This window comes from Amphiprion ocellaris, chromosome 1 (assembly GCF_022539595.1).
Source record: "Amphiprion ocellaris isolate individual 3 ecotype Okinawa chromosome 1, ASM2253959v1, whole genome shotgun sequence".
NCBI lineage: Eukaryota > Metazoa > Chordata > Actinopteri > Pomacentridae > Amphiprion > Amphiprion ocellaris.
In genome coordinates, this window is record NC_072766.1 from 20716585 (window position 1) to 20740612 (window position 24028).

Below are 24028 nucleotides of genomic sequence, written 5' to 3' on the forward strand. Positions count from 1 at the left end.
TAAAGCAAGTTGGCCTGTGTGTCTGCTCTGTTGAAGTATTGCATGGCATTTATTTTAAGCCCACTAAAAATTGTTGATCCTATTGTTGAAATACTTTTTGGGGAATGTCGAAGCAGTATTGCTTGTAATTTAGATTGTTCTACTTTTTGCTACCACTGTATTAATGAGTAAACTTTACGGGAGATATGCTAGTTTCAAAACTGAGTGGAACACACTTTAAAACATACTCGAATCCCCAAGACATAAACATTTATGATGTCTGTGGAAACTAATGGGATCGTAAAACACAACTGTACAAAATCACTGAGGGTTTTACTTAAATAAATAAATTCTTTTATTACAAAACAATAAAAAAAATGTACTGCAAGTATTGTTATAGAATTTGTGTCTACATCCTACTTTGGGCTGGTTGCAGCCATGATACAAATCATCAGCACATCATTTTACATCTCTATCTGTCAAAAAACAAAACAAGAAAAAAAACTAACAAAAAAAAGTAAATATGAGGAATTTCAATCCAGTCTGCATTATCACTGTTTGCTAAGATTATACATGATGGGGGTCGGATACTACCAAGTCTGGAGACATTTGCTACCCATGAGGGAAAACAAAAGTGAATTTTCACTTCATTAGAACATTTTCATTTTTGGCATGCACACATCAAACAATAGTACAAGTCAACTAATATTAATCAGATCAATATAAGCTGCCTGATGGATTCCACTTGTGACAAAATATCTAATTCAATAGGAACAAAAACTTAGATAAAAAATGAAATATTTTTAAGGTATAAAAAGCTGACAAAGTGCAGCACCCTCTGAGCTGCAAGCTGACAATTTGTGTCCACTAGAACTTCAGAAAACACGACAAAGTGAAATATTGCTTTAAAGAAACAATTGGAACTTTTGAAATTAGCTTATTATCTTTCTTGCTAAAAGCTAGATGGGGAAATACCATCCTTGTGTCTGTACAGTAAATATGCAGCTGGCATCAGCAACTAGTTATCTTAGCTGTGGAAAGATAAATAGTGGGAAGCATATAATTCACAGTTTCATGGTGAGTTGTGCGCCAAGCTATTTCTTACAGTATCTTCCTGGAGGCTGCACTGGTTGCCTGGCTACTGCTCCAAGTGAAGAAACAGCATGATAAAACAGATGAATTTGCGATCTTTAGGTGTCATGGTAAACAGATTTTTTTAAAACTCTGGACAGAAATAACTGTTTCCAACCTCCAGTCTTTACGTCAAACTAATCCATTACTGTCTATAGCTTGCACTGGACAGACATGAGAGTGGTCTGATCTTGTCCTCTTACTTTTTGGGTAAAAAAAACAAAACACAAATACACCTATTCCCCAAAATGTCAAACAACTTCTTCAAAGGTTGGTAAAAACTAGTAAGTCACTTCATTGAAGTATCGGATGAACGCAGGCACACCGCTAGTTACAAATTGAACAATAATACAGTGAAAACAACAGCTGTTTACAATAACAACCATATTCATGGCAACTTCATTTGGCAGCATCAATGACCATTCAAGGCACACTGAATATCCAGTTTCTACAGATGAAAATACTTTCAAACGGCACAAAAGTTGCAAAAACTGATTGTAAAGTCTGTTTGTGGTATTTACAAAGTGTCCGTGCCAGCAGGGCAGGTGTGGTGGGCGGTCTAAGTCCTCTCATGATGTCCTGGTCCGTAGAGAACTCATCCTGAGCACAGTGAGCTCGGCTACATCTGCATCCTGCATCTCCACCTCTTGTTGGCAGCTTTCTCTGATTACATACACTACGAGACCCACACAGATGAAAATGAGGAGGATTATGCCTATAACCTGGGGTGCAGAAGAGTAAAAGCAACACTTTGTTAAGTAAAAATCCACATGAAAGGCATATTCTTCACCAATCTCAATATCCGCAGCAGAGGTATATAAATAGCAGTTTCCAAAGTGTAATGTCAATGGGTACGTTCTATACAGCGCATACTCTGAGGGGGAGGTGTTTGCACTCCACTCATCCTACACACTCTTCCGCAAAGTAGAAAATATTCAACTCACCTGAGAAAAAACAAACAGCTGCTGTGAGCGGAGCATTAGTTCTTGTGGTGTGACATCTCCCTCGCTAATTGGCTCACACCACTTCTGCGGAGCTGCCTTGTCAACTAGTACAAATCTACCCTCCCAGTCTGTCATCGCACAAGCAAAGTATTGGCCATCGAGGAACAACAAAATCAGCCACACGATAGCAGGAACAAAACTGGAGAGGGAAACAGTTTTCCTGCACCACGAATCACATCTGCATCCTTGAATGATCAGCATCAAGGTGAAGGCCATGACGGCAGGAATGATGAAGAATGCTGATGAAAACACTCCGTTCCATGTAGGGTTGCAAGGACACTCAAACTCCAGCTCCACCAGCTTCTCTAGTCCCATGAGGATAAAGCCAAAAGCCACATTTGATACCAGAGGACTGTTGCTAAGTTCATTTTTCAGCCTGGTAAGCCATTGTTGTCTACTTTCCATACTAGATTGACCGAAAAATGAAGACAATCGTTGTAAAAAGCCCAAAAGAGGGTCCACCGTTGTGAACACATTGGCAACAGCTAAGTGATGCGTAATTAACGCATCCAGGGGTAAGTTTTCCCCTCGGGCAAAATGCCACACTTCCACTCTGATTGGTTTTGAACAAAGGAGGGTGTGCTGTCTGCTCTGACATTTCTCTAGCTGATTGGTCTGTGCAAGGTTTCAGGTGGGGTTACATTTTAAATGTGGTGTCCCATGGACAAACTGGAGGGAGGGCTGTAAAGTGGAGGGAAGTTTGTTCTGTGTTGTTCTGTGGATGAGCACACACTGGCCATTTTGGAACAGTCCTGCAAAAAACATGCATGGAGGTGTAGCTATACATCAAAGTAAAGGCTTTACATTGAGGAATCAAGTTCCAACCCCAAATTTGCATTACAACTACGCAAAGGAAGATGTTAGAATTAAAATGATAAAGAAAGGTTACAGAATTTACTTAAGAAAACTACCTGCAAAGTTTTTAAAAGTGTGAAGTGATCAGTTTTTTTTTTTTTGCTCATTTGCTGGAATAATAACACAAAAAAAGACAGAAAGATGCATGCTGACACTTTCCAGCTTACCTCAACTGACCACATGAGGGCGCTCATGCAGCAGGGTAGATTAAGGATAGAAAAGGATTACAGGAGGCCATGTTGAACTTTCAAGGGGATGTGGTACATACAGCTTGCGAACACCCAGGCCACCGATGTGATGACATAATTTATAAATGACCTCAGTGAGCTCAAGAGCATCACCATAATCTCCTCACACTAAAACCAGACAGGAGAAAGAATGGAGGCTCTGCGAAACAGGCCTGCAAAGATATGGGAAGTGAAAACTGCAGCTGGGTTGCTTTTAGTTGATGTGCATAACCTTTACAAGTTTGTTACTTTTTTCTTTTAAATGTAAATGTGCGTGGACATTTGTTTGTGGCAAATAAACCACTTGGCCATGTTTAGGCAACATTAACACTGCAGGAGCAACAGAGAAAGGAAATGATGTATTTATTATTTTAACGTGCAGCAGCATTCAGATTAAAATGGCAGATTGTGTTAATGCAATGTGCACCTCTCTCCTCATGGGTTTATTGGAAATTAAGCGTTTGTGCTTCAGGACGCGGAGAAAATGGCAGTTAAGGCGCATTTGACCGCCCGAGTTCACAAACATCAGTTACATACGTGTGTGCGTGTGCATCCACGGTCATGCGCGCAATGGGAACGCGCAGCTTGTCGTAGCTGCCGTCGGTGTCCTACCAGCATCTGTTCCTCTTTCGGAATTAAAAATAGACCGGTGCTGATAACAGACTTATGTTTCGGCTACATCACTCCCCCGTCGGGAATCATTTGTGCGGTACTTTCATTTTAATCACCGAGCCGTGACCGCGAGAGCGCAAATGCGCATCTGTCTGCGCATCTTTGAATCTTCAGAACCACACTGTGGACAATCTCCCTGACATCCGAAGACCTCTCCTCCGCAATCCAACGAGGCTTCTCCGCCGCCTATGGCCGCACATCGGCATCCCTGAGCCGCGCTGGCCTCGTCCCGGACCTTTCACCCACCGCTGTCCTCGAAAGGTCTTTGAATCAGGGAGACGTTTCTACAGACATTTTTTTTTATTTTAAATCCCTATCGGCTGACTATTTTTTTTAAAGAACCCGGTGCTATGCTGGGCCCATCTCTGTAGATCTTGTGATCAATAGCCACACGATCTCTCCTCCCACATTCGACCGAGACCCTGGTACTCTGATCGAGCCCCGACGATGCATCCTAACGCAGTGACACTGGCACTGGTGGTCCTTTTGGGGAACTTGATGCTGCCTTTCGTCTCGGCTCAAAACGGTAAGAACACAGATGTGATCGTGGCATAATTGTAAACATCGCATGGAGGGGAAAGTGACTTGACTTGTGCGAGGACGCCCGATGGATGTTTCTAAAGAGGATTTGGAGAATGACAGCTACTACTATAGTTTTACGCATCTCGACAACTAGGCCAGAGTAAGCCAGTAAAAATATCAAACTGAACCAGTGACCACACAGTGTAACAGAGATGAAACTGACAGTGTTGTGCCATTTTTTTTTGCAAGGTTATTTCTTGCTGGAGTGTAGGTGTGTCTGCAGGAGGCATTAACAGTCACTTTCAGACAAGTCCAATATGTTGTCAGATTAAAACACAACCAGGAGTGTTGCTGGGAATAGATTTACCCACTTTACCTTCTCTGGCCACATAAACTGGATGGGTTGCCTCAGGCTGCCAGTGCATAGTTTGTTTAGCCATAGGGGGTTGGGCAGCAAGAGTGTGTCAAGCAAGACTAACCTGCTCTGGATGCTGATCGAGTAACATGTTATCTACACCAAACACAGGCTTAACACTCACCTGCTGTGTGTTGTAAATACTGTAAATAACAGGCTGTGCCAGAACTGAAGCTTGTTTCACTAAAACTGCCCCCCCCCCCCCTTATAATCTACCACGTTTCGTGTGAAGCCATCTTAAATGGGCGTTTCTTTCCCAACTGATCAGTCTGCATTCATTGCAACACTAAGTATAAACAGAGATAACAGCGTTGTTCCCTCATCTGATGATCATGTGAGAACACCACATGGTTCCTCCAAAACAGTCAAAGAAAAGGAATGAAATGTTAGGCTGACAACCACTCAGACACCTAAACAATGTTTGTCTGTGAATGTTAAGAGTTCAGTGTTCATTAATCATAATAAAACTGTCATGATTTAAGTAAATGTCAGCAACATGCTGTTGGGTGTTCCAGGCTGTCTTCCACTGATGCAGCACATCCTGACTTCAAATTCTGTTGAATCACATCACCCAGCAGGGAGCCCAAATCAGCAGCCATTCATGAAATGAAAGTGGAATCGTCCTAATCTTTATGTTTTCAGTTTTTAAAAGAACCTGAATAGATTCCTTGAGCGACCCTGACGTGATTATGTAGAAGGTGACACTTTGATATGCACTGGAGTTGAAGTATTTCAGGATTTTGTTAATAATATAATCAATGGATCATTTTCAAGAAGCTGTGATACCCACATGTGAAGACCCACGTGTTGGAAAATCAGTATCACTGACATGGTCTAATCCCCTTTCACAGAAAAATAAGGCAGAGAATTATTCTGCATACTTATAATTTGAATGCTCAGTGTCCACCTCGTCTTTGCTGTGGGCGATTATCGGACACCCACTGTTTCATACCTAATAAGACATGTATTTTAATGATAGGCTGAGGAGGTAGCAAGAAATCTCACTCCAGCGCTGTCAGGCTGTTTTGGGATTTCATTTTGCAAGTATTATTCTACTCTAATCAACTTAACAAGTGTAACAGTTTGTACTATTTTTTTAAAATCATATTGACAAAACCAAATATGTAGAAATGAAAAAAAAGCACAACTGGAATGTAGATCATTTTACAAGAAAACACTGGAGCAACCTACGTCTTCAGCTCGTGAGGAGACACTCAAAAATCACAGCAGTTATATAACAAAACATTATCACTTGAATTCTTTTCTTTCTGTCTTTGTGTTTAATTTCTCTTAAGTGCCTCAAGTGCGTACGCAGTGGGGTAGACTCTCCTCTTGCTATCTGGAAAATCAAATACCTAATAAACCCTCCATTGTTTGACAAAGCTCAAGCAAAGGCATTCCAAGCACTTCCTCTGGTCTTTGCCCGGTGTTAGAGCCCACTCACTGAGGCCCAGTTCACGCCACAGAAACACACATAGATTCATCCAGCGGTCTGTGAAAGGCACACTGGTGCCACCCAGTCGTAAAATCTGTCTGCGTTCCCTCTTTCTTATGTAGAGGTGCATTTCAGGTTTGATAAGAGCAGTAATAAGCTACAGTTAATGTGCAGCGCTAAAGGTAATATTCTGATATTTGCTCACATTGCATGCAAAAACCATTTCATTTCTCTCTCATACTTCAGATTAAAGGGTAATCGGCACATGGCATCTTATGCAATCCCCAATTTTCCTGTGATATTGCAGAGTTCACGTAGTGACGCGGGGACAATAATAATTATAAGTGCAGCAGATGTAATCACTCTGTCTGGGAAGCGGAGGGAATTCATGCCATTATTTCCTCATGTTCAGGGGAAAAGTAGGTCTACTATAGGTGGCCGGTTTCTGCGACAGATATTTGGAGGACTGTAAATAGCATCCGTCCATTCTGCCTCATTTCTATTTTTACCACCGAGACACAGCACGGAGAACTGTGGCTTTAAGGTCCTTTTGTGAAAGTGAATCCATTAACTCTTAATGGACGGCCTCCTTGTGCACAGCTGCGCAGCCCTCTAAAGACTCACTAGGTGGCTGTGAACTATTTAAGCTAGAGATGATGTGATCTTTTCACAAAGAAAGGGCGGGCTATTTAGAAGGTGGCTGGGACTGACCTGAGGAAGGGTCTTTGTGTCTTACGTAACATCCCTCTACGAATCATGTAGCCTAGCGCTGCTCGTCTTTGTGTCATCAGTGCCCGTGTGAATCAAAACATGCAGGTCATACTAAGATAACCTTTAAAATAATGAGCTGATATTATCACTGACAGCTTCAAAAATGTATGTTTTCTGTCGTTTCACTGGTTGCAGAAATGATGCGAGCAGTTGTTTAAGACAAATGCAACAGCAAAGATGGGTTTCACAATCGAAGCATAAAGATGCATCGCTGCGATATGTTCTGCCATTAAAATACACATTTTTTTTGTCAATATTCGACCCTTTAGTTCTTCTTTATGCCCTTTATGCACTATCATCCACAGAGGCCGACGGTGCATTTTAAGATAAGCATTTCTTCAGCCACACATCATTCAATCAATGGACCTATATGATGCAGCAGCTTGTCCATTATCGTGTTTCATGCTGGCTCTGGACAAAGGTTCATTTGTGAGTGTGGAAAATATGCCTTAGGACTCATGCCAAACTCTTACACTGAGTCACGCTTGCGTACTGTGAAATCTGATATGGCCTGCACTGATTAGGAGTAGCATCACACTGTATAAAAGTCACTGCAGACGTACTATATCTTAATGTTCAACTTCAGGTGATCCATGAGGGGTTTTTTTGGGGAGTGATTTATCTTGGAGTTTTTTGCTGAGTGTGCACGCTGATTTTTTTCAGCACCGACCGGCTTCACGCTCATAGTAACACGCGGTCACAGCTGGAAGTTCCCCAGTTTAGCTTCAGCTCTGTTCTACTGGCTGTTCTGCAGGAACGACTCAGGTTAAGTGTGCTGCACAAGGACTCAGGCTCACAGACAGAATACTCAAAGATGTTACTTTCTTTTATATCTTGCCAATTTTTCCCATGGGCCTGAGTATTTTAACTAGTGACACAGCAGACTGAAGGTTGCCTTTCTTACCCGCAGGCTCATGCCAGGTGATGTTCAGCTTCCTGGAATCATTTATCTTATACAACAAATAATAATAACTACAAGTACAGCAGGAGATAGCAGGTGCCATCCCTGCAAGAAATTCTCTTGGAGCTGTGGTTCTTGTCATTTTTGAAATTGTGGTATAATTTTGATGATGAGAATCAGTGTTCCATGATATATCTATCTCCTTACCTCTCAGGTTTTACCTCCAATCATTTGAATTCCCTTGTTTTGACCCCTGAAACTGAATATGAAGTGTTCGCTGGCTGTGATTAGAGGCTGGGATTAGAGCATTTCTACCCTGCACAGGGGTTATTGGGATTTAAATCTCATTAAACTGTTGCCTCTCCTCTGTGATCAGAATGACAGGCTCAAGTATTACCAGTAAAACGGAAATAGTGAGTCTAACGCCTCGTTTAAAAAAAAAAAACAACTCAGCTTTGCAGACAGTATTATTTTGTCATGTCGCTGACAGTGCTGTGGTGAAGTCAGTGAGGAACTGGTATATTTAAGGCTCCCTTCTATACATTATCACACATACAAATGTTGTCAAAGTGTGTTAGTAGTTCTTATATGCATACTTGATGACTATGTCAACTTTGTCAGCCCATAAGCTGTTTAGTTTTTTAAACTATTATTGCAGCAAATCAGCATTACATCTCAGTGGAGTTGTAAATGTTACATTACATGACTTCACTGAGTAGAATTTTTCCCGTATGCTGAAAACTATGACATGTGCTTTGCATTGCTCCAGAAGTTAGTACTGATCATTTAGCAGTTACACACTATCCATGCATACAGTGTGTTACATTTGTTTTAGCATGTACGAATACAGAGACTTCAAATTTGGGTGACACTGGGTAAACATTGAGAACCATATATTTATTTAATAATGCACTTTTATGTGTATGTTTCTGCTGTCAAACGGAAATAATTTTAATAGAAGTATCTACAAGACTCAGTGTGATGTATCACTTGGGTTCTAGGTTTGGATTTCCTGCAACAAGCTTGTAAGTGTCATGTATTCGCAACAGCGAACATGCAAACCTGTTTTGTATATGCAGGAAAGAGTTAAATATCTAAACAGTCCCTGTCTGTATTACAAAAACAGTGTAGTTTCAGTCTTGTCAAACATGCCACTCAGTGTAATCTGATGATCTTCAGAGTTCCCTGAAATGAATAGAAACCACTGAGTGTTTGGAAAGTAGGAAATTAATCAAAAATTTTAACAAACATTAAAAAAGACGTGTTTAATGGCAAAGTAATATACAGGCGATTCAAAGTTAATGGGCTGTAACATGCATAACCACAAATATGACCCTTCACACTTTAACTGTGCTTTCATTTTGACATGCCAAAAAAGATAACGAGGTCCATATGTCTGCATGTTACGTAACAGATTATATCTCCAGCAGTGGAGAGCACTCTTTGTGCTGCAGTGCGTTATTTAAAATGATGTATGGGCACAGGGCTTTTAAAATGAAGCAGACAACATACTGGGTTTTTTCTTTGCCTCACCAGATTCAGTTAAAGTTTTCTAAAGTGCTGCAGTGTGTGTTGGTCAACTGGTATTCCGGGTTCTGCTAACATCTACAGGTGAAGGGGCACGAACAGGATGTTTCACTTTAGTGTTACAGAGCTAATTATTATCTCATTAAATCCAAATGTGCCCAAACTTCCCCTTTTTGGATGTAGCTCCAGTTTGTGCATGTTCTACACTGTGTGCTGAACTTTGCTCTTTCGACTGAGTTCCCTCATAATTTAATTATTAATGTGATTACAAAGACATTTTGGATTTTTTAATTTGAGAGTAGTAGAAGGTAATAATCATTATTCCTATATGAATCATTTTTTTTCACCCACACTCACACAGGAGCCTAATTTGACCGTCTGTGAGAACTCTGTGGGTGTGTGCACTTTGTACTTGACTGTTACCTCCCTGACTCATCTATTTGCTTTGTGACACCTGTTCAGGTGAAACATGTTATACCTGTATGACCATTTTAGGTATCTGGAGGTTGTTGTGTTTGACACACACCCAGGAAGGCCCTGCCCAACTTCAACAAAAGGAGCTCTGAACTGTCTAAAACAACTGGACCCACCTTTGTGATTATTGGTGGTCATTTAAGTTTTACCGTTAAAAGAATGAAAACAAATCATTGCATATTTATTAGAATAAATCAAAACAACAAAACTCAGACTCTAGTAGAAATTTTTTGCCCACTACCGCGATAGTTAGCAAGAGTGGGATAAAGATAGTTAAATACAAACAATGGCTACATCCAGCTATTGTAAGTAACATGTACAGGCACAAAAACAGACAGGTGACAAATTAAAAGAAAACCCAACATAGAGTGTCTTAGCATTATAAAAGTCATAACAGCTCTGCTTGAGGGATGAGCACCTTTCTTTGAAAACATATTCCCTCATTAGAAAACGCTGCCTAACACACTGTGAAGGTCAGAGCATATACTTCACATAACTTTAATGCTCATCCGACCTTTCAGTGACCCCTCGTGCCATATGGATGGGGGTGTTAGTAACCTGGAAGACACTATTCCCACCAGGACAGAGATGTTTCATTGTGGGCTAAAGGTGATTACTCACAACAACTTTGTATTGATCTGCAGTGAGTCTTCTCTCTAAAAGGACAAGTGGACCCAAACTATGCCAGCAAGATGCCCCTCACAGGGTAAAAGAGACACTGGATCCCTTCACTGCAAGAAGATTTTTTCCGTTTAATCTGTCACCTGTCTGTTAGTCACAGCACCACGCAGGTACAGCAAAGATGCACCCGCGTCCACAGCACACACACACTGCTTAGCGCATAACCAGTTCATTTGCCCTCGGGGGTTTCCTACCCTGTGATTTCTCTGTCTGTGTTGTGGGACTGTGGATGGGGACCCAGGTTGTAGGCAGGCAGCTGACTCACTCTCAGGCTGCATGATGGTGTTGTGTGGCTTGTTGTCAGTCCTCAGGGGAGCTCTCTTCTCTGCTTCCATGAGGGGAGTATGTAGGCTGCAATGCCTGCGACTTTTGTACAGCTTTAGACAGAGCACGTCGCAGAAAGCTACAGGTTATTTTGCGATACTGTGGTGCACGTGTCATATGGAAGTAAGGGGAGCTAAAGCAAGTTGGACATGGTGCTGCGAGGGACCTCATTATACTTAATGTTAAAATAATTTGCTAAATTATTCACTCACAATAAATGTTCCCTGGTTAGACTGCATATAATCCGTCAGAGCAGCTACCTGCCTGCATGTTATCTTCACTGGGAATCAAAATCAAGAGAGACGCATATCTATTTTTGCATTGAAGCTCTCATTTGTTTCAACTACACTATAATATTTTTAAGGGTATTGCATTCAGTGATGTAACACCCAGCCCCTCACCAACCCAGTTTACTTTGACACTGACCTGCAAGAAAACTCTTCCACAGCACTTCTGCTTGGTTAATATTTTAGTTCGTAGTCATTTGTATCAATTTAAACATTACGTTAGTCTTGCAAATGTGCTAAAATTATATGACAAGTAATTTTACAATACACAACAGCCAGATGAGTCATTGGGAAGGGGTGAGTGAAACGGAAATCCTGCATGTGTTAGCTCTGCTACTATTAGCAATAAACCACCTCTAGTAACTAAGCAAATGATAATGCACTGCATATATTGCAAGTATAACCTTGATAGAGATAACATTTCAGTTTTGAGAGACATTTAAAACCTACAGACAGCAATTACGTGATACTCAAAAGAGGAATAAACAGTGGACAGAGGACCAATCTACATTTCTGCAGGCTCTGCAGTGCTTTCAAGTGACTGACATATAAGCAGTCTTTATTCTTCACGCCTCCAGCAGTTAATGAGCACCATTACCACCAGCATTCTGGATTTACTGCTATAGAAAAGTCTACTTCAGGGTTGATTTCCTTTAGTGTTTTATCATTTCTTTTGTTCACCTGTGACAGATGGCACCCTTTGTCCTATTTTTTTCTTTTTACAAAGGTAAATGTACATGAACCGTACTGCAATAAGAAACAAAGTTTACCAGTTCTCTTGCAGCCAGTCTTGCTGTCAAACTGCATTTTGAAAAATTACACAAGTCCCTAACACTGGAGTACAGCATGCAAACCTCAGGCAGTAGAAATGTAAAATAGTTGAAAAATGCATAAAATGAATTTTGATTAATCTTACTCATACGCTTTGCAGTGCAATTAATCAGTTATTCGTCAGTGGCATAATATTAATCAGCATCTGTTATGAGAGTAATTTGCCAAGTAAAAGTTTTTAAAAATCGTGCTTTCCTCATTGATGTTGTAAATTGAATGCACATGCATATACAATGATGTGCTCCGACTTTTGGTCAGGCAGAAATATAAACTTCAATAAGGCACCTCAGGCTCTCTCCGCCTACTCCACAAACATGCAAACATCATCATACAATGAAAGTGTAATCAGCTTTGCAAAAATGCCCAGAATATTCTGCCTTTTTGCATTAGTTTGGAAAAAAATGATTGGAACTTAAAACGCCACATCAGTCGACCACATCCTCCTCTTAAAACAGAAGAAGTCTATTTCTATTCCTTTGCCAAGCTGCTGAGATCTGTCCACTATCCATAGCACCATCCTCTGTCACTTCTTGTCTCCCAGCACGACTTTGAAATGAATGAGTAGCGGCTGGCTGCTTTGGGTTTTGTTTTCACTGCCAGTGTAAGCTCCTTGTTTAAACAACATGAAAATTGGTGTGCTCATTGGTCTGGTGTTGTCTAGTTTGTTCAGTGAGTATTTTCTCCACAGAGTGTCTCTGAGCCTGAATTTAAATGAAGTCATCTGTCCCTTTTTTCTGATTTAATTTGCAATCACCTTGGAGGACATTCATTACCTTTTTTTTTTTTTTTTAAGTAGCTACAATGCTGTGATTATGAGCTCTTGTCCATGGATAACACTATGTGATGTGTGCCACACTGATTTCGTGTTGTAATCATAGTAAAGAGTGCCATAGTAAATGTTCTGTCACACTGAAATATTGCTTTAACTGTGTAGGCGGACAGGCTTGGATTCACCCTCTGGGATTATGTGGTAAGCGTGATGGGCCCAGATGTTTGAAGAAAAAAGAAACAAATGCTAATTACTCGGCATATCTCTAGGCATCACACATAGGAGCACAAGTTGGAAGCACCTAATAGCCTCAGACACGTCTCCTAGCGGGAAGATGCATTTTTTTTTCTGTATTTTTTTCAGGGGTGGGGGTAAATTCTCTTCACAATTTATCTTCTAATTTGTTTTCACATGGCTGTGAGTCACAAACCGGTGTTAGGCTGTAGACTTGATAACTGGTCATCATGCCACTAATCCATTTGTTATTAGACTGATGGAAATTCTCCCCGTACTTTGATGGCCTGTTTGACACTGTGCACTATAGCAGTATAGAAAAGGACTTTACAACATAACAAGTAGAAGCTAAACTTTGAATAAAAATCATATGAATGAGATGCAACTGGCTGCATTGTGGGGGTGAGCTGTATACTGGCTTTGTACTCTCTCCTCAGGCTTCTGCAAGCTCATCTGTTCATGTGCTTATGATACATTTCTTTGAGCAGGGCAGACACATCTAGGAGGGCCTGAAAGCTGTTGTATTCAGGCACAGCACACAGTCTAACACTCAAGGGACCATAGGCTCTTTGTTCCTTTTTCCTCTACAACAATCCAGGGCAGAGTTAAGGCAGTGTATTTCCCCTGATTTATCTAGACACATGTGGTTCACAGCTGACAGGCTGTAGAGCCAGCAGAGAACAGTGTCTATGGTCCAGGTGATTTGTCATTAGATGAGGGTCATTAAGGCTGGCGTTGTATTGCTGGGCTAACTACTGATGTGAAACAGGGTCATGAATCAGCAACAGCCGCAGCAATGCTGCAATCACAGTTGTGGTAATAATGCTTATAGTGACCATGGATTGATTATAGATTTTATTACAAATTTTAGAGTATTACAGAATCAAATTTTTATTTCACATTAAAGGAGTAAGGCAGTAAGACAGTCCACCAGTGTGAGAAGCAATAGGGAGACTACAGACCAGTGCTGCATTATAATGGGAATATGCAAGCCTACTCAAGTTTCACATTACTTTAATAGAGTTGATTTAATTTAATATCACAAATCAAACATGCACATTCAGTGTTTATGGAGAAGCTGATTGAACTTGAACTCTCCTATACCACTGTGACCATATGGGAATATTGAAACTGCTCTTAAAGTCCAGCTTATCCGAAATGTAAGCTAGCTGACCTAATTTCTGGTGTTACCAGCAAGAGCTGATATGGATAAAGAGATTATGGTCCATACATACAGTTGCATTTATTTGTGACAATTTCTGAGAATTGCTTTTAATAGACATTTCAAGTTTTGGGACAACACAATACCACAGGACTTTGCATAAATCTGTGGACTTTGCATAGTTATTCTATCTTTGTATTTAATATTTTTAATTTAAAATGATCAATCTTTGTCCAGGTCAGATATTTCTATAATCATAACATAAAATGCAGACTGTCAAAACTGATGTGAGCATTTTTCATTGAGAGTGTTTTTAAAAATAAAGAGCTTTTTTAGGGTTATTTAACACCTATAAGAATCTTGCTACAGATTATAGGATTGTAAGAAAACAGTGGGGCAAAACACCCCGGGCACAAATCTGTGTCTGTAGGGGTTTCCTTCAGCATATCCAGTTTCTTCCCACAGTCCAATGACAAGCATGTTATGTGAATCGGTGACTCTAAATTGCCCGTAGGTGTGAAAGTGGGTGTGAATGTGCTTGTCTGTCTGTATGTGTTAGCCCTGTGACAGACTGGCACCATGTCCAGGCTGTACCTCACCTCTCACCCAACGTGCGCTGGGATAGACTCCAGCAACCCGTGACCATGAACAGGATAAGTGAATACAGAAAAATTGATTCATGATAATATGAAACTGGTATGACAGAAAATAAAACAAAATGGAAAATCCATACAAGTTTATACACAATATTGGGAGTCAAATTGGTGCGGAAAAAAAAAATGCCTGTTATCCAACTTTCAAGATTTTATTGATTTTATTGAACTAACAAACTTACTAATATCTTAGGAGGCAATAACATGATACAACTGATGATGCCTACTGTACCTTTGAGTCCACTATTTTGCAGTGATTTCTTGCAGCGTTCCTATTACAAATGTATGGCACAAGAAGGTTTCATGTCAGTGTTGCAACACAGTAAGTATATAAAAAAGGGTTGGGCAGTTATTCATCTACTCAACTAAACCAACTGTTTAGAAACCGCTTGTGTCTGATTAAGCTCGCCGTTATACTGTATAATGTCTTTACTTTTGCCCATGTACTGCATTTAATGTACTGTAAATAATGTTTTCTCTGTTTGCTCAAGCACATGAAAGGAACATTTGAACAATCTTATTGCACTCATCTTTATAAGGTTACATGACAGAGAGAAAGAGAGAAAAAGAAAAGGAAAAGACACATGGTACCAGCACTACTTGCTGGCATGGATTTCGGAATGGTTGACTATGACTTTGTCTGACAGTTGGCCTTCAGTGGGCCAGGGAACCCTGACGTTGAACGGACTGGATTTAGACAGTCATTAACCTTTTCCTTTTCCACCTATCAGTGATTTGGGGCTTGCTTCTTTTTGGTTTGCCTTTAATCATCCTCTATTTTGTTTGTTTGTACGCTGATCCTCTTTAATTTTTTCTATCCACTGACCTTTCCATGCCTTCCTACTGCTCTTCTAACCCTCTTCTACCCTTTCCTTCCCTGCCATCCTGATACACTTTTCTTCTCCAGCTGGGTTTGTGAAGTCGCCTCTGTCTGAGACTAAGCTCACGGGGGACACCTTTGAGCTGTACTGCGAGGTGGTCGGCAACCCCACTCCAGAGATCCAGTGGTGGTATGCCGAGGTCAACCGAGCCGACTCCTTCAAGCAGCTGTGGGACGGAGCCCGCAAGCGTCGGGTATCCATCAACACGGCCTACGGCGCCAATGGGGTCAGTGTGCTCGGCATCACGCGCCTCACACTGGAGGACTCTGGGACCTATGAGTGTCGGGCGAGCAACGACCCCAGGCGCAATGACCGCCGACAAAACCCCGCCATCACATGGATCCGCGCCCAGGCCACCATTTCGGTGCTACAGAGTGAGTGGTCTATGTCCTGTAGTACCTAGATGGTGAACGAACTACAAATCCCCTCTCCCAACCACTCCAACCTCTCAAGAGCCCACCCTTACCACAACAGTCACTGGCCAGGCAAAAAAAAAAAAAAAAAAAAGTAAAACAAACACCAACCAAGTTATTTATTCATATTCATTTTTTTTGTTGCTATTTAACAGAAAAAAATATTCAAATAGTTGAAATCCCTTATGGTAGTCTTTGTCCTTTGTGTTTTGTTTTCATTAATGTTAAACTTGGTTAGTAAATATTTTTGTTCTTTTCCTCTGAAGTCACTAAATTCCCTGTCTCTCCCCAAATCCCTTGAGCATCTTGTTGTAAATGACCACAAACCCAGGAACTTTACCCAGTCTCTATCTACATTTCCCTCTTTTCCTCCCACACCAAACCTTTGTTCTTACTGTCTCATGTGCCCTTTTATAATACTCTGATCATTATCTTTTTCTCTGTGTCCTAATTTCCTCCCATTTTCTACTCCTAGAGTTATTTGTGATACTTATTTCTTTATGTCGTGTCTCCTGCGTTGCGTGGATTGTTTTATTTACTTCAAAGCCCTGCCTGCCAAATGCGGTGGAATCCTAGTGGTGCTTTGAAGTAATGCTGCTTTTGATTTGGCTTTCTCACTCTGGGCACAGTGTAAATGGGACTGTAAGAAGACACAAGGAGGGATCCGTTAAGGTGTAAAACAGTGATTCCTGCTGTCAACTCCTTCCTGATAAAAGCAAACATTTTCTGCTTTCAAATTGTGTGTGGTAATCCAATAAAGGATACGACCACGTGGGGGCCTTGAGTGTCTCATTTTAGATGAGACAGATTTCATTTCTACACTACGGTCTCTCTGGATCTGCTTATGCAATGTGGTACCTTGTGCCTTCTCAGCCATTAAGTGTGTGACTGTGAATCAGTAATGACATTATATCCTTTAACCCTCTGCTCTATGCACACAAACAGTCAAGCAAAGTGAATTTCAACTGGACCCTTCTAATCTGTGCATGCTTTAGTGCTCTGCCCACTGGAGCACGGGGAGATGTGGAATGTTGTTAATCATAGTGAAGCTCTCTGAGAAGTTTAGATGAGTCTGGTTTTCGCTGGCTCTTCTGATTGGACTGGCAAATTTTGATTCACGTGTTGCTATTATTTTATTAGGTGCTGATGTAATTTCCACTCTTATAAGAAGTCCAATCGACAGCAGCTGTTCAGATGTCTCATATATGTGTCGTCGACTCTCCTACTTTCAAACAGTTCAGATCCTCACTAAACATATTCTGTCATTACTGAGGAGTAAATGTTCTTTGCATATACATGTAATATCCTAATTATTACATGTATATTACAGGCTATACATATTAGCCCTTTGATATGAATGTATAGTTTGTAGTTCGGGAATGTGCTACGGTCTGATTGTCTTGTTTTGGCCTTCTAGTTTTGCTTAATTTAGTTTGTGAATGTGAATCACTCTGTACAAATATACCTAAATCTGTATATACAGTATATTAATATATATGCAGTATTTCATTTCCATTGCAAAGCCTTTCACTTACTACTCGATTTGGCATTTGGATTTTTCAGTAAGGGGAACAGGAGATACACCATTTATACTTTGTACATGTGCTACAAGTGATACTGTACTCAAACTCTGAAAATATTGTAGGTTCTATATTAAAGGAATAGTTTAACATTTTGGGAAACAGTGATACCACTCTTGTCTATGCTGCCACATCCAGCAGCCAGTTAGCCCTACTTTGGCATGAAGAACAGAAAAAAAAAAATGCAGAAACAGTTAGCCTGTCTCTGTCTGCAAGTAGCAGTAGGTACCAATTAACATGTTTGATAAATCCGTACAAAACACTAGAAAAATGGTAATAGAGTGACTAAAGTTGCCATTTCTTGGCTAGACTCAGCTGTTACTAGTCTTCGTGCACAGCTAAACGGCCTGGCAGCTGGCGCTACTCATTGTTCATGTATTGCATACAGACATGAAAGTGGCTTTGGTCCTTGTATTTGATTCTCAACAAGAAAGCAAATGAGCATATTTCTGAAAATGCTGCTCTATTCCTTAAAAAGGAACTGCAGTTGTGATTTGCTTTAATTTATCCAACTTACTTCAATGGTGACAAGTTTTAAAGCCAGACAAAAAATATATATATTAAAATGTTAACAGAGACTTCTCTATCAACTCCTGCATCACTGCTGATTGTCACACCAAAATATGGCTAAATACAGTTTCTGCATTATATGCCTTTTTGTCATTCGTCTTGAAACTCTGTGGTTAACATCCACACAAATACCAGTAGAATAGGCTTGAGAGATATGTCTGAATTTTTTCTCTTTTTTTTTCCAGCATAAAAAACATTTCACTTGAATTTTAATAATACAGGACACAGCTGCTTTCTCTGAAAGGTAAACAGCAAATCTCTTTCAGTCACTTTTTTATAGGTAAGTGTTTCATGACCAAGTAGATTTTGTGTGGAGTATCACTTAAACTGTCTGCATTCAATAGATTTCAGTGGATTTTTAAAATTAATTGATACGATCCAACCTCTAGGATCAGCTGGATGTAACAAAAATCACCAGATGTTATTGGTTCAGGTAAAGGAATTGATATTTAAACTATTTCACCTAAAATCAAAGAAGCTTTTTTCAAAATAAGCAAGTCTCTGAGACATATTTCACGGTCATAACGGTGTGTGAAGTTCCACTGATTGTACTGCCAAGTTACACAAATGTGTTATTCCAAAATTGACCAAAAAAAATGAAAATTGCATATTTTATTAAGAATGAGTGGTTCAAATCATTTAGCTCAACCACGTGCTCAGAGGGCCCACTATTCCCTTTGTGCTATAATGTCATGATTTGAGGCCCGCCTTGCCTTTTACAATTACATAATGTTCCCCTAATATACATCTTGCCAAGTTGGTTATTATGTGCCAGTTTTTTTCATTTAATTAATTTCATACATCATGGCAAAATGTAATAAAATGCAGCTGTACTTGACATTTAAACAAAGCTGTCAAGTAGCTGTCAGTTGATTGGACATATCAATCTCAGTGCAGCAGTGTATTAGAGAACCCGCTAGAGGAGAAAAGGGGGATTAGGTTTCACGTTGACTCATTTAGAGCAACATTTTATATTGGTTACATTCTGATGTGGTGATATATTATCCAGCAGTTACCACATTTTAAGTTGTGACAAGGTGTCCTACAAACAACCTTGTGGTTAAATCGCCTGTGGACCACTGTGCCGTGTTTGCTAAATGTTAATTTATGTACCTCATGTTGTGTGTGTGTGTGTGTGTGTACGCATGTTTCGAAGATACTATTAATAGTACATGTGGCTCTGCTTGGTGGGGGAGAGAGAGAGATTTAAGGGGGGAGGGGGAGAGATGTCCCCTTAGCTATTGAGTATTACAGCATTGCAGGAAGAGGGTGCCATGAACGCTAATAGACGTCAATTGTCAGTGTCAGTAGCCCTTCTTTCCCCCTCTCTTCCCCTTTGCCTTGCTAGTGGTCTTGCAGCAGCAGGCAGTAGTAGGATTAGATGCTTCCCCTCTCCGCTCCTCCCCTCGGGGGCTCCATCGTTGCCATGGTTGGCCCGCCTTGGAGGAGGAGGGGCAGTGCGGAGGAGGATTCCTGCTCACTAGTCAAGACAGAGCAAAGGGCGCCTCGCTCTCAGATGACACCTCCTGCTTCCCTGATCGTCCTTGAGAAATGGACCCTGGTATTGCTTAGTAAACAGCATGGCTAGCAGTTCAAAAGTTTCACTGCTTATTCAGCAGAAATGTAAAATGCCAAAGGTCTGTTCGGTATTACATCAATCGTCAGGGTCTCATTTATAAAGCCGTGTGCAACTAACAATTAACTGAAAATGTGAGCTTCATATTTCGCCCACTACACTCCCACAATTAACCATAAATGGTCAACGCAAACCACTAATCAATAAAGATGTACGTATTGCTCCTGTGGATGGAGGCGGCATTACCAACACAACAAAGTTGGAGAAGCTGACGGCTGCAGCAGCAAACAGGACAATTTCCCAAATTAAACACCGCTGTGATCAGACATGGAGGTGTGCTTAGCTGCACCTGGGTGTTCAGGCACAGTGACACACCGCCTGGTGTTTGTTTAACATCTAGACAGACTCAATATCAGCAAACAATGCAGTATTTAGCTCCAAAATCAAGCATATAGGTGTTTGTCTCAGTTTCACAGTGGAGTGTAGGTGGTATATATGTATAACTATGTGTGACTAAAGTAAAATTGTAGTTAATGCAACATTTAAAATATGAAATGATTGTTTGAAGTCTACTGATAGTCTATTCTCCATTCTACAAAGAAATGTAATGCTATGTAATGATGATCTCAATGTGGTTGTGTTAAAAAGAGATCAGGACATACATTTTTGAGGAAAGGCAAAAAAAAAAGTTTAATTATAGGTTAAAAATGAAGTGCAAACACAAATAACACTGGTGGCCTATAAGATACTGTAGATGGTGTATGTTATGGATGAATATTTGATGAAGGTCAACTTTTCTGTGGGAAGCGGAATATGTAAGCTCTGTTTTATAACTGCTCAATGGTTATAAATGAGGCTCCTGATCCCCATGACTTATGTGAGTCTAGAGGTGTAGGGTAAGGATCTTTAATACAGTTTCCTGAATTAAGCATCAAAATTACGGCATATATCACTCACAACATAGCCTCTATTTGGCCTATCCCCTTGGAGACAGTGTAACAGTCAAAATTCATATTTGATTATGGTGAGTTGATGTAGCGTTACTGTGTATTACTGCATTTCATCAGACAAATGAAGCACTCGCATGCTTTGTTCAAAAATACTACATTTTTACTTTGAAGATAAAATGGTTGATACAAGGCATTCCAGCGGTTTCATGTACTTATTATGCTTTTTGTTTATTTGTTTTGTGAACTTCACTTCACTTCATAGACATCCTCCTACACGGCTCATATAAAAAAAGAATACAGCCTACAGCTATTCCAGCATGGGAAGAAGCATTAAAACAGCTTTGAACCCTAGTTCTGGGATAAGGTTTGACTGTCTCTGTCTTCCAGAACCAAAGATCAATGCCTCTGATCAGACTATCCTGACAGCGGACACCTCTGGTAAACCAGTTACCCTTCAGTGTAACCTCACCACTGCTCACACGCCCCACAAGGAAAGCTTCTGGATGAAGAATGGACATGAGATCCCCAACACAAGGACAGAGCAGAGGAACACAACATACAGGTGACCAACAGCTTTCCCTCCAAGTTGTAAGTAGGACAAAGTTTGGGAGTGAAGACAATGTGCATAATAAATGCTCTCAGCAGTGGAAAGTGAATGAGAATCCATCGAGAATTTGTCTAAATGTGCCGTGTAAAATGGAAGTAGTTATGTGAACAAAACCAATGCTGAGGTAATCTTGCATACTTATATATGTCTCAGTGGGGGTCTGGAGGAATTCTTAGAGAACAGGCAAAGACAAAGGCATTATACAGATTAGCGCCTCGTTGGAAATGGGAGCGCTTCACACATTTCTCCTAAATGGGTAACTCAGGTTTGTTTTTCTGCTTGGCTAACTGATGGTAAGCACTTGCTTGTAAGTGGGACAGACCTTTTCCTTTCTACAAGCAGTGAGTCTATTTTTGCTCTGTTCTCACAGACGTGTGAGAGACAACAGCTCACCAAAATTAGCTTCTATGTACACTCATCCTCAAGCAGTTACTGAGACCAATCGTAAATACATATGCTTGTCAATATGTACAATGTCCCATAAATAAATAGACAAATGCCATGGTGTGAAATCAGACAACTTTACTTATATAGTACATTTCATTGCTGCCAGTTCACTATAGCAAGACACTACAAATGTCGATACACTGAAATGTAGAAGCAGTAGTTTTTATGGTTTGTAGTTCTTTTGTTGTTCGTAATCTGTGATTTATTGAAATAATCTTAAGTAATCCAGAGTTTGTTACAAACCCTCCTAAATTTTGGTATCCTATCCTAAGTATATTGATCACAAACCACCACTGATTGAAATCGATGTTGAAATAATTCCTGACTTTGTCAAAATGTAATTTTCAAAATTCATGTATCATATCACTGCTTACTTAAACCAGACTTTTAACTACACCTATGCATTTATCTTAATATAAAAGAACTCTATTATAGCCTAAAGTACCAACTAGTTGTTAGTTCCTGCTGTCACACAACATAACCATTGAAGCACAAAGCTACTGTCACCCCCATAGACATACCACAGACTCTCTCTAGCCACAAGATAAGACCAATTGGTCACTTCCTTGTCACATTACATCAGTAATACTCTGAAGATTACAGCTAAAAAGCCTGTGGTGCCCTTCCCTGCAGAACCGAGAGCTGCTGTTCCGTAATATAACAGCATAATGCCAACATTTTGCCTCTCATGGCCTCATGGGTCCTACAGGCTTTCACTGCTGTAGTCCAAACTAATTACTAGTGTTAAACTGAAATTAGTTGACTTTATTGACTTGACTACTTACAGTGTAAGTGACCGATAAATATATGGAATAATTTGTTGTTATGCATTTTGCTGCAGAATCACTAAACCACGGGCAGACGATTCTGGTGAATACATGTGTGTTTACACATTTGACACGGCACCAAATGCAAATGCTACAATTGAAGTAAAAGGTAAGATTTCTCAGCGACATAATGACAACCGTACTTTTTTTCCCTGAATGACACACAGATCGCTTGAGGAAAAAATGTCTAACAAATGATTTTCTCTCTTGTGCGCTGAAATTCTGAGAAAGCTCTTGCCTTAATTTTATCTTGCCGCATGATGACGTGGTAAAGTCATCTGCAGTTTTTTGCCGAAAAAGAGAGAGTTAATGGTGTCTTACAAAAGTCAACCACCTACAGCTGTGGTGGAGAGTACTTGTTGACAAAGATGTTTGAATTCACCCGGTGCTGTGGTGATGACAGGGAGTATTCCTGAGGCTGTTGTCACTCTTGGCTTTCACTGAGACAACAGTCTAGTGAAATGGACAGGCACTGCACATGCTCTCCAAAATATGCAACACACAATCCCAGGAGGTATCCTTAAGGGCTGAGAGACTTACAAAATTAGTTAGTTTAATGCTTTTAAATTGCTTTTTTTATTTGATAGAATTACTAAGTGTTCAAGTATTTAGGACAGTCAGTGTAATAGCAGGGAAGCTAACCAAAGAACTACTGTGTTGGTTTCATTCAAGCTGACAGTGAAGCCATCAACCTGAATAAGGAATCTTCCCTGAGAAAGGGCAAGTGAAACCCTCTTCAAGAGAAGCTCGCCTGAGTGTAGTGCTTAAGCCAATTTGCTGTGGCATGGCTATGGTGCATACTGAGCATGCCCTGACTCTCACTCTGTGGCTGTCTTAAAGCGCTGCCTGATTGCGTAACATGGGTGATGACCGTGTGTGTTCTGCTTTCACTGGATTGTGAGATGATGGGACTTGTCGCCATTCAAACTGAAGTGTCCTAGCCATCACTAGGCTGCAGGCCTCTGACTGTTGAGGCTTGCTATCTGTCCCCTGGGGGGAAATTCAGAAACTGAACTGATGATGCATGATTTTGTCCTTCAAATTTTTATGCATTCTGTGTCAAAAAAAAACCCCCAACAACATTAAAATAGAGTGTTTTGATGTTCAGTGGAGGTACCATTGCTGGATCTAAACAAGGCATTTTCTTCAGTTCTTGAATGTTTTTGTGATTTTCTAGAAGTGTTTGAGATCTTTTGTGACCCAGGTAGCAAGCCCACTGTTAAGCAAGCCAGCTTTGCACTGCGCTTCTGGCAGCAGTTCACTGAGATCCCTCGCCTACAGTGTCCTTGGCACACTCATCCTTGCAGGACTCAGCTCAGAGGC

At 40.5% G+C, this 24028-nt stretch overlaps 2 protein-coding genes across 3 annotated transcripts in view; one reads left to right on the forward strand and one right to left on the reverse strand.

The window, feature by feature from the left end:
* LOC118470634 (calcium homeostasis modulator protein 6) lies at nucleotides 1-2722 on the reverse strand. The gene is made up of 2 exons (XM_035950327.2): nucleotides 2055-2722; nucleotides 1-1832 (listed from the first exon to the last, which is right to left on the reverse strand). The coding sequence occupies exons 1-2, from the start codon at nucleotides 2517-2519 to the stop codon at nucleotides 1680-1682; spliced, it is 618 nt and encodes a 205-aa protein (XP_035806220.1). The 5' UTR covers nucleotides 2520-2722; the 3' UTR covers nucleotides 1-1679.
* Nucleotides 2723-3768: 1046 nt separating this feature from the next.
* Nucleotides 3769-24028, forward strand: part of nptnb (neuroplastin b) — a 28868-nt gene continuing 8608 nt past the window's right edge. The window contains exons 1-4 of one of the 2 annotated variants that reach the window (XM_023274927.3): nucleotides 3769-4394; nucleotides 15762-16109; nucleotides 21212-21386; nucleotides 22720-22814. In XM_023274927.3, the coding sequence (XP_023130695.1) occupies nucleotides 4316-4394; nucleotides 15762-16109; nucleotides 21212-21386; nucleotides 22720-22814 (697 nt within the window). In that variant the 5' untranslated portion in view covers nucleotides 3769-4315. The remainder of the gene's footprint in view (nucleotides 4395-15761; nucleotides 16110-21211; nucleotides 21387-22719; nucleotides 22815-24028) is intronic. The other variant, XM_023274930.3, reaches the window with a different exon arrangement.